The 11,741-nt window shown below is 36.7% G+C and overlaps 1 protein-coding gene across 2 annotated transcripts in view; it reads left to right on the forward strand.

Moving 5' to 3' along the window:
• LOC142099448 (transcription factor 20-like) overlaps positions 1 to 11,441 on the forward strand; it is a 67,879-nt gene extending 56,438 nt beyond the window's left edge. Inside the window, exon 5 of one of the 2 annotated variants that reach the window (XM_075182900.1) lies at positions 10,916 to 11,441. In XM_075182900.1, coding sequence (XP_075039001.1) covers positions 10,916 to 10,978 — 63 coding nt within the window. In that variant the 3' untranslated portion in view covers positions 10,979 to 11,441. Of the gene's footprint in view, positions 1 to 6,168; positions 8,330 to 10,915 lie in introns of those variants that run through there. The other variant, XM_075182901.1, reaches the window with a different exon arrangement.
• Positions 11,442 to 11,741: the final 300 nt, after the last annotated feature.

The raw sequence follows: 11,741 nt of genomic DNA on the forward strand, positions 1-11,741 counted from the left end.
ACAATAGCCTGTGTCCCGTGTTAACTAAAGAAACGTTCAACAACAAAAACATTTTTCATGATTTAAGCAATCGCAAATCAATATGTTTATAAAAAACAATTATAACAGGAAACTCAATAAAACTACAGCAACTAACTACATCTTTACTTGTGAATTGAAAGGAATGTCCATTGTGCTGGGTTCAAAATAAGTTGGACCTCCACTGTAATTGGAATAATTTCCTGCAGAATAGTGGTGGGAAGGGTGTGGATGTGCTGTTGGACCTTGCACTCTAGTAATCAAGTGATCTAGGAAAGACATCTGACTCTCTATTCTCTGTTGATACGCTCATGCAAGTTCATTAGTTTAGCCATAAAATTGTTTTGCTGCTCCTGTTCATGCTCCAAGAACCTCTGCTGTTCCACCAATAACGTAGACATTGCTTTAGTGGCTTGTTTCATCTTTGTGTTCTTCTTTTTCCTTGGTGGAACAGTATAGACTATAAAAAATAAAAACAAATGTAAAAATAATAATAACACATAAAAATTTGCTGTAAGGCTAGGGAGGGAGAGTACGATTCCAGCCATCCAAAATGCAGGGTAACTTGTAGGGAGAGCTGGTAATGTTGATAATTAACATTTACTATATAATGTGGATATTTTCATTAAGATTGTAGTTCATTTAGTTTACCAACTCACTTTGAAGATAAATCAACCTTAGGAGGTAGCTTCCTTGAATTGCCAAACACTTCAAATGAGCTAGCAACTGTACATATTCATTGATTACTGTTACATAACTTACATCATAAGTGCCTTTGTAGGAGATGTTTATAAATAATCTTCACACTGGAAACTACTCGTAATTATTGACTGCAACATTGTATTTAGTGACAGTGTATTCAAATACAGCATAACCATATGAACAGACTCTGTTTCTAAATTTCAGTGTAAGAGTCTGAATGATTTAGAACTGGGAGTCATTTTCTTGAAGATAACAGATGCCATTAAACAGCCTTTGCTGCCTGCCTGGAGGTTTCCGTACTATTGTTGGGATTGTTTCTCTATTTGAATATATGATGAAGTCAACAAGCACTTCTTATAAACTTTTTGATTTATTCATTTGGTACGCGGATATTAATCACAGCTCTTCATCATTCATTTTAAATGTCTGATAATGCTAAACTATGGCACTATTTTTCTTGTTTGTTTATCTTTGATACTTACCTGAAACAGGTGTCTGAAATGAGCAGCCTACTGTACGGTGTTAATTTTATTTGTTCTCCTCTTTCTTTATATATGAGATAAAAAAAAAGAAAACATGTAAGTGTGTACAGATAACTGTAATCTGTTTAATTGATAAGATACATTTAGTTTACGAAAAATGTAGTAGGCACTGTGGAGTCAGTGATGGGGAAACAGGCAGACTCCACGTTGTGCCTTTTATTTTTGATACAGAGACAAACACCAGCAGCAGGGGCACAGCAAGCAGGTTCATAGTAAACAGGTGCAAAACAAACAGCAGCAAGTACCTTAGATGACAGTTGATATTGAAGGCTTAGTTAGTAGCACTGTGTCGGACAGAAGCTTTATAGAGCTTAACAGGAAAACTTCCTCCTGCCACTGACAGACTAATTCAATTCTTTGTGGGCTATCAGATCTTATAAAGGTTATAACCTTGCCCAGTTCAGTAAGGAAGGGGAGGGGCAGTGGAGACGGAAACCCAGAACTCCCAACACTATACAAGACAAAAAGTTTGTTGCAGCCCATTCTTTGACACCCCAAAAAAAAGTAGGGCTGGAGAACCTGATATAATGTGGACAGTCATTGATTGACATCCCATATAGTGTTTTACCACCTCAGTTGCGTGGTTGATGGCAACCACAAATTGCAATCCTCTATGATAGTACTGAGGAGCCTAAATTGTCCATTTTATAGCTAGCCACTCATTTTACACTGTGGAATAATTCACCTACTGGATGGAGATTTTGGCTTAAATACAAGGCCTGCTTCACCCCCTCGAATTCCTGACCAAACTGCTTCAAGATCCACATCCAAATCATCGATTTCCAGGATAAATTATCAGGGACTTTATTTAATTTTGTCAAATGACTCCTGACGACTAAGAGTCCTCCAGATAAGGTTTGGGACCATATTCGTCAAAATAAACTATTTAAAGGGGCAGCACGGTGGTGTAGTGGTTAGCACCTCTGTCTTACAGCACTGGGGTCATGAGTTCAATTCCCAGCAATGGCCTTGTCTGTGAGTAGTTTGTATGTTCTCCCTGTGTTTGCGTGGGTTTCCTCCGGGTGCTCCGGTTTCCTCCCACACTCCAAAAACATACTGGTAGGTTAATTGGCTGCTAAAAAATTGACCCTAGTCTATGTCTGTCTGTGTGTGTGTTAGGGAATTTAGACTGTAAGCTCCAATGGGGCAGGGACTGATATGAGTGAGTTCTCTGTACAGCACTGCGTAATTAGTGGCGCTATAGAAATAAATGGTGGTGATGATAAATAGAAAAATGAATTATAAACATTTTTGCCAGGAAAGGAATGTACCTTTTTCTTTGTGGGGCAGAGACATCTTTCAAAGCCTGGACTTTATTTACTAGAATATTTAAGCAACCATTTCTTACCATGCACCCTCGATATGTGGACTTAAATTTTCATAGGGCGCATTTTTTCAAGGGACTTAAGAACCGAATGTAGTCTACTTAGTGAGCCTTCCAGCCATCACTATAATTAACTATATCATCTAGGTATGACACTGTATTATTCTGGTGTTTCCACGAGACATTGAAAGGAACCAGGAGCTCCATGGACTGCAAGCGTCACTGTTTGGAACTAGAATAGCCCTAATTGTGTAGCAAATCTGGTGTTCTGCTTTGCCTTCTAAGACATATCAAACTGCCAATAGCCTTTTGAAAGATCGAGTGTAGCTACAGGTATATACTGGGCAGAACCAAAACAGACTAGAAGCGTTTTCCACAATGCATAAGATAGGCATAAAACTCGGAGACACTATTTGCTCTGCAAAAAAAACACTCAGATATGAGTGTTTCTGTCAGACTTTCAGCTCATGCACTATTCAATAACTTTTCTATTCACTATTCAATAACTTGGACCTTTTTTAACCTGTCCAGTTTCCTTTTATGGAACTTATAAGGTCTTTGGTGAAGTTCGACCTTTGGTATATCAATGTTATGCTGCACCAGATTGGTATAACCAGAAGTGTCAGTTAATATATCTGGAAACTCCTTCAAAGGGGCCGTAAAGAGGAAGAAGGAATAGCACTGTGCACTACATCCTCCGGGTTATGGCATCTGACTTCCCTGCACTGTGCAAGGAGGTCACAGGATGTGAAATTCGGCTGCCCCCGGTCTCATAAGGCTGGCTGGGAAGGTGAAGGCTTGGCGGGCCCCTGGCAGCCAGTTTCCAACTACTGCTATACAGTATTGTGCTCTACCACAAATTTTTGGGAAATTGGAAAAAAAAAATTGGCGGGCAAGATGGGTTTGACCACATGTTGCACCTCTCATTACATTAATTTTTTTTAACCCATTTCTTGAAATACTTGTGATAGAGTACAGTACTATACAGTCACAATAGAATCTGTTTAGAAATTGTTTCCCGACTAGGGCCTTATCTGTGTGGAGTATAATGACAAATATTCTCTGTACATCAATTGGTGACACTATATGAATTTTGATAATATTTATCCCATGGTATAATTAGCAACTAATTTTTGTCTCCTGGGCTGGACCATTAAGGTTGGTCATGGCAGGGAAGCAGTGGACAGTGTTACCAGCTACTCAGCATCACTTAGTACTGCCTCCTTTGGTAGGGTTCCCTGTCCCCATTTGTTTTTATTTCCTTCCCATCTAATCTTCTTTTGGCATTCCACTTTTTAACAACTTTAACACTGTTGGGGTGTACACTGTAGTTCAGATAGTGTTTTCTTATTTTATGTAGTGCAGTGGCTTGCCTTCTATTTGGTCCTGGTGACGTATCATCTGTGGTATAAGCTGAGGACTAGAAAAGCTACCCAGAGAACACCAGTCTGCTACCTCTGGGAGGAGATGTGATGCAATGTTTAAAATTTCGCCCCAAAATTGAAGAACAGGCAAAGAGAGAAATCTGAACCGCTTTTTAGTGTGCACAAATATGGATTTACTCTAGCACAGATTATTGAGTTTTGGAAACAAGATAGAGCTCCATCAGTGTCCCAGCAGAAACTTTTGTCCACTCCAGGGGGTAAATGTATCAATCTCCGGTTTTGTCAACTCGCGGGAGTTCGGCGAGATGACAGATTAAATTTAAAACGGCGCTACCTTGTAAAGGGAAACTTCCCTTTACAAGGTAGCGCCGCTTTAAATTTAAGCTGTTATCTTTCCGAACTCCCGCGAGTTGACAAAACCGGAGATTGATGCATTTACCCCCGAGACTCCATAAACCACAGTAGTATTTTTTTGCACACTTTAGGAAATACTCAATTTCTCTCCTTCCTGCAAGTCAAGAAGGCACAGGGTTTTATTCCAGACTTTTTCTCCTCAAGTTAATTCTGCCCTCAGTGTTGGAGATTTACAGGCACTGTGGTGCAAAGAAACCTTTTTAAATATGTTTTTAAATATCTACACAGATAAACTGATGCTTAGAGTAAATCAAATGTTTCTGCCAAAAATAGTGTATACCTTCTACATGAATCCGTAAATAGCACTGCCATCCTTTTCTCCACAATCCTGTGATTAAAAAAACAAAACTCATTGGACATGGTTAGGGCAATTTCCATTTATTTGTCCAGAAGACAGAAGGAATAGAACCACTTTTTGTGATTCTTACAGGACCTCAGAAAATGTATGTCCATTCTAAGCAAGCCATCTCTAGGTGAATCAGAGAAGTGATTATACAAGAGGAATGGACTTAAGGTGCCAGAGATTCTGAGGGTTCCAGTCAACATGAGTGGTAGCAACATCTTGGGCAAGAAGGGCTAAGGCTTCAGCAACAGAACCAAAGCAGCTGGATGAACATCTATGTATACCTTTGCTCGATTACCATCTGGATGTCATATACACGATTGACTCTCACACACAGTCACTGAATACATTTTCCATTTATGAATCATATGTGGCTCATCTGTTTTTTGTTGCCGTCTTAACTATATTGCTTGGGTACATCCCATTATAATGGCTGCCATGGGAATTGAAGAGGAAAAATCTGAATTATAGTTAATTACTTTTGCTTGAAATACTCAAAGGCAGCCATGTTGATATGTTTGTATTTTTCAGAGAAAGTGGATCGCTCAAAGATATAGGGAAGAGTAGTAACTGCTTATTGTCTTAGTGCATTTTTACTTAATCTGTCTTTACCTAAAGTAGAAGGGAAACTATCTATTGTAATGGCTGTGATGGGGTATTTAGGGGAAAAGGAATTAATGGTAATTGTAATTTGAATTTATTTTTAAACATATTTTTATCTCTAAATGGTTTGTGCTTAATCCTGTTAAGTTTGTATCCTACATATAGTGTTGTATAATTTGTTAAATGCTTCATCTTTATTTTTGTGAAAAGAAAGTTGTGTTCTCCCCTTGTATGTGGACACAATGGCCAGTATGATACAATTCATATGTTGTTATTCATGACTGTAGACAGGTATTATAAATAACAGGGCTATATGTGAAGGAATCTATGAGTCAAAACTGGTTGTGAACATACCTTAAAATTGTACACAGTAATACACCTGTAGTATTTCATAATATTATGTTACAATATAGTTTTGAATATATTGCTCTCAGTCATAGAACATGTGAGATTACAACTCTTTTATTTTATTACGTTTTTTAATTGTATAACCTGTTACTTTTTTGCCAGATAGTTTTAAACTATAAAGTTACATATAGAGTTGTTTTTGCATTAAGTATTTTAAAAGGAAAAAAAAGGATCTGTCAATTAAAATGTCAAGTTAAGGATATATATACCTATATCCTGACATATTATACTGATGTATACATAGTTATGAAGTTAATAAGTGCATTATATGGTTCATTTTGTAATTTGCTCTTCATGCAAACTCTAGATAGGTTATTATATTTACACTAAATTTACATGTTACTGTTATTTGAAACATGTTAAAAACATACAGCATGTTTAATGTTATCTCAGAAACTTGCAATTGATTTTACAGTTTTGTTATTGCAGACTATTACCTCTGGAGATCTGCAGAACATCGCCGCATTCTACTAATAAATGTTCAAGTACATCACATCTTAAGACAGAAAAGAATGATCTCGTCACTGGATTTATTGTAATGGTTTTCATGTGTTTTCAAAGGGAATCTCCTGATTCCAGTTTATTACAGGAACTCCTTCCCTACTTTGTACTGCTTGATTTACTCAGCAATGCAATGTGGAATATTTTTCTTTCAATTTTAACAGCAAACGAACATCTTTAATGTAGTTTATAAATTATTTTGTAGTTATTATGTTACCTTCTGCGATCTGTATCAACAAATGTACTGCTTACAGTGTATCTTGATGATATCTTATGAGATGATGCATTTATTGACTATTGTTTTAGATAGGGGTACTTTTTTTTTGTATGTTTGCACTTATTCTCCTCTTACTGCTTAGATGATTTTACTACTCTCCAAAATGAAGCCCAAGGGGTAAATGTATTAAATTGCGACAAATTTAAAACGTCAAACCTTGCTTTTAAAGACATTGTCGTTTTAAATTTGCCCTGCACAGTTGCCGAATATCGTCAATTTGCAAAAACCACAGTTTAATACTTTTACACCCTGGTCTAAGAAAGCTACTTGAATAAGAGAAGCAAAAGGCTGCTTTCAATATTTCTGTATAGTGAGACTTGTGTGTTATAATATTGAATAATATGCTAATATAGGTGTGTTTATACACCTGAATCTCATAAGATGGACAATATATTTTATCCTGTCTTAGAATGTGTGTGTTTGTATTTTAAAACGGCTACTGAGGATGATATTGTTCGCTGTGGAACTTCCTGTTATTGTATGACCAAGCTAATCTGGCAGCTGAGTGAGGGCTATCATAATTGCAGGGGTACCCCATGCTCGTCATGCCCATGCGTTAGCAGTAATCAGCCCAGGAGAAGGAGTACCATTTTTATTTTCTCTTTTAACAAAAAAGTAAGTATGTGACAATGATCAATATCAAGCATATTTGGCTACATCTATGCACCAGAGGGTATCTTTGCTGCATCTATATGTTAGGAAATGGTCAACTCAAAATCCACATGTAAAAAATGCACCTTTTCATACACATTTTTTCATGTACCCTTGGGTTGCTTTTTTATGTGCAACTCTAAATCTTTACTGAACCAGCATATTGTTCATTAGCTACTTTTATCAATGGTTAAAGTTTGACACATTGGGTAAGAACTTTGCAAGGTGATTATTCATGTACATGGCTTAGTGACGGTCCTTTCTTAAACTTGCAGACAGTTGTTATTAGGATCAAAGAATGAAAGAGTTCAGTATCAACCTGAGAATAAAGTTTATCCTATTTAAATCCAATTTATGATCAACACCGTACATTGCAGAAATGCCACTATTTTGGATGATAAACTTCCTTTTGCTTTATCTAATATTAGTTTGTGCTACCTGGAATCAGCAGAAATTCTGTACATCTATTATAAGGAGTGTTACATCTGACCATTCCAAGGATTTGTTTTGTTCCTACTGCACACATTATATATGGAAGCTGCTGCCTTTTATTCAAGATGACTCTTGGGTCCTACTAGTGTAGTTTGAAATACTTTGTTCTCAAACGCTGTTTTATAGGATTATATTTGCTTTTTAAAATGTTTCTTGAATATAATAGGTAATAGAAAATATGTGTTTTTCACATATTTTGCTATGAGACAGGTAGCTTCAAATTAATTAACTATGCAGAATGAGCAGTTAAATGAAAGTGAACGTGTAAATGTAAACATGTAAATATTGTGCTTATTATTTTACTAGCACAAACAGATGAAATAAAAGAGTTACTTATGTTGATATTTGCATTCACTATTGTAGAACTGAATTCATATTTGTAACTATTGTAAATATTTCTCTTACCTACTTACTGTAATATCAACCTTCATTTAGAGACACACTGGTGTCTTAGGAGAAATAACAGACATTATTTCTGATTAAATGTATAATGTTTGTGGTTCTAAATGTTCTCATAACAATTATATTGTTTGGGTTTTTTTGGCTGAAGTTTATGATGTACTTTGCCTGTGTGTTAGGTATATAAGTATATAAAAAAGTGTTTTCAAAGGCTGTCTTAAAAACAATGACTATGTATAATGACTCCAAATAAATCTATTTATTTTGTTATATTTTTATACTGCATATTTGTATAATAAAAGGATCATTCTGATCCCTTATAAAACACTTATAAAACTGACTAATAGTGTTTTTCCACCACACAGGTCCCTATTAAACTGTACAAAACCCACTCTTGTGACTATTATTCAATAGAGAGCCCATGCTTACATAGTACATAGACCATTCTGCTGAGTATATTCTACTGTGTATAGTCCATTCTGATAACTATTAAACAGTACAAAGCAGACTCTGGTGACTATTGTACAATAGAAAGCCTATAGTGGTATATATTGTACAATTGTAAAATACACAGTCTATTCTGGTGACAATTGCACAGCCTTACTGTGACCAGGTCTTCCTTTCAAATTCCACAAATCTGCTGATGTCTCTCGTGACACACCTTTTCTGTCTACCTGAAGCCTTGTCAGGCAGTGGGCTCCTCTATGTGTCCAATAGAAAAAACCTTGTGATTTCATAATTGTTCAGACTGCTTCTGTTGGTTAATATAATGGCAACCACAATATGATACCTCCTTAAGCTCCCTCTAGTTAACATATTTTCTGTAGCCTAAAACATCTCAGAAAACCTGGATGCAAAAAGAGGACAGATCAAGGGTTTGCCAAAGAGATGGTAACCTAACCACAATTCTAGTGGCTATTATATGTCCCCTCATTTAAGTACTTTCTACCACCTGCCCTCTCTGCCTGTTTATTTCTAAGAGTAGTGCTGGGATTTTTCATCCACATCTAGACCGCTCCAAACTAATTGGCTACAACAGGAAGCTACTTGAATGAATAGCGCAAGAGGCCCCAGCTCACATTATTGTTGGTGAATTAGTCGGGAGCTATCAAATAATTGTAATGACAGCTCCCAACACTTGCCGCTTTAAATATAGAAAAGTGGAAGTCGCTATGCAAACTGACGTGATTACAAACTGCCGTCTTTGCCAGGGTTCGGGTTATAACAGAAGCAGGTCGGTGATGTAGATTATCATCTTTATGCTAAGTCTTCATTTGTTTTTTATAATAATTTTTACAAATCAGATTTGTTTTTTCCGCTGTTGTCGTAGTCGGTGGCATCAGTGTCATTATGATGATTACCACCAGTCTCCGGAGAATGCCCAGCGGCGGAGCTTTGACAGGAATCTCCCCTCATTTTTCCTCACAGCTAGCAGAGATTCTTATTGTAATTACCAGCAATGTGCATAGCGCAATGTCCGCATGCCACATCGCTGGCAATTGAATCTCCTTCATATTGTGGAGACACTTGTCTGGTGTATCCTCACATGGGTACAAATCGTTTAGGCAATGGATTAGCTGCAAATATAAATGAGTGGTTTATTTGCTTAAATGCACACTGAACAACATAAGATTAATAGCAGTACATTGATATTAGCAAATAGTTGGTAATTGCCCTGTGTGGTGCTTAGTCTCCAGCATGAATCTCTCTGCTGACTGTGTATTTCAAAAGTGTGCGGTACTATTCCGAGTTAATGCCGGCAGCAGTCCTGTGTCTCTTGACCTGGGATATCTGCTCACACAGTACGCTGCACTGCGGAGACTGTCTTCACTGATGATTCCACAAACTTTGCTCAGTGTTTGCAATCCAAATGTCTCCCACTCTCTGAACCATTCTCAATCATATTTTATAGCCTAGTCACAGACCTGTCCACATAAAAGGTGTCGAGAAGACAACATGACTGGATTACCCGGATGTAGATACTAAATATTACAGTGCTGTTGATTGAGAAGCATCAACTATATACAAACGAACAGTGGGCGAAGTGGACTGGTATACGGTGGTGTGCCATACCGCTACTTCTCCTATTGCTTTAATTGTAAATCTAACAAGTTCCATTAATTCACATTTTCCATACCGCAACTTCTAAATTTTCACTTTGAATACTGCAAAGGAGACAGTAGTTATGGGAGTATTAAAACCTGACCCTTGATAATTCTGATAAAATGCTAACTTTCGACAGATACAATACTAACTTTAGACATTAGACCCAGTAGTACTTATTAATTTATAAAATGTGAACTGTATGTGCCGATAATCTTCATCTGAGATTTACATATAAGATATATTGGTTATACAATCTAGAAAACAATAAAACAATATGCATTTTATGTTCAAGTGGCCTTATGTCTAGTAGAACATCTAAGAATGTGCAACCATTCACTTATTTTTCTAATGTCTGAGATGTATAATCTTGACAATATGTGAATTAATTCATAAAGATACAATATAGATATTGACAATATATGAATTCCTACATACAATGCTTAATAAGAGCACTATATGTATAGATATGTGCTTTTATTATAATTATATCTGCACTTGTTAGATAAAACCTGATTAGAATCTTGTTATATATAAGCTTAATATAACTTGTCTTACATATATAATTTAAATCTCATTTTAATAGTAATTTACTGAAATTTGTATTATTTAAATCACTACGGTCACAATTTCACTTGCACAAGAGCTGTCCCAGATTTGGTGCCTATTGTAGAGACAATAGCAAATGAGAAAGGCAGCAGGATGTAAATGCAGTGATAGTCCTGGCTAATGCGTTCTTTTCAATCCCTGTAGACCCTGCCTCTCAAGATCAGTTTGCCTTCGTATGGGATGGGCGCCAGTACACTTTCAACATGATTCCTCAAGGTTACTTTTACTCTTCTATGATATGCTATGAACTGTTGGCTAGAGTTCCAAGCATACTCAGTCTAGAAGTGAAGATTTTCTATTGTATTGAAGAGACAACATAATCACTGGGACTAAGGACACAGTGATAAAAAAAAAAACCCTCCCTAAACAGATTGCATACATGGAGAGCAGAGGACGGACAGTGATGAAGGAACAATATGAGATGCCTGGACCACAGGGCAACATTCCTTGGTGAAGTAACTGCTGGCTACGTATACAGCTTTCCATGATGTGACGCTCACCAGGATGTGTTGCCCAAAACAGGTCATACTGATGTATCTACTGCTGGGTGAAGATAAATGACTTCTTGTTAATACTACTGTGGCCCAAAAACAGACATTACACAAGAAGAAGTGGTACTTGCAGAAAAGAGAAGGAATTTCTGCAGGTGACATCAGAAACATTGCTAAACAGTTAGTGATAGTACTTCAAAAAACAAGAGTACCCTGTATACATTTATACAGACAGTGGGGCTGAGTTTAAAGGCTCTATTATCTAAATGCCAATCTGTAAAAATGCTAATTGGATGGTGCCTAGAAAACCTATTTGTATTGGCCTAGACATGAGATTTCATTTAGAAAACCGCATATGAAAGGAAATTACAAGTGGACTTACCTAAAGCAGACTTACTGACCAAAGTGTCTATGACTGGATTGCTAGATTCTCTACTGCTAAAAGTTGTTAAATGGGCTCATATCCAATCTGTACATAG

The sequence above is a fragment of the Mixophyes fleayi genome, chromosome 8 (genome assembly GCF_038048845.1).
Source record: "Mixophyes fleayi isolate aMixFle1 chromosome 8, aMixFle1.hap1, whole genome shotgun sequence".
Lineage (NCBI taxonomy): Eukaryota > Metazoa > Chordata > Amphibia > Anura > Limnodynastidae > Mixophyes > Mixophyes fleayi.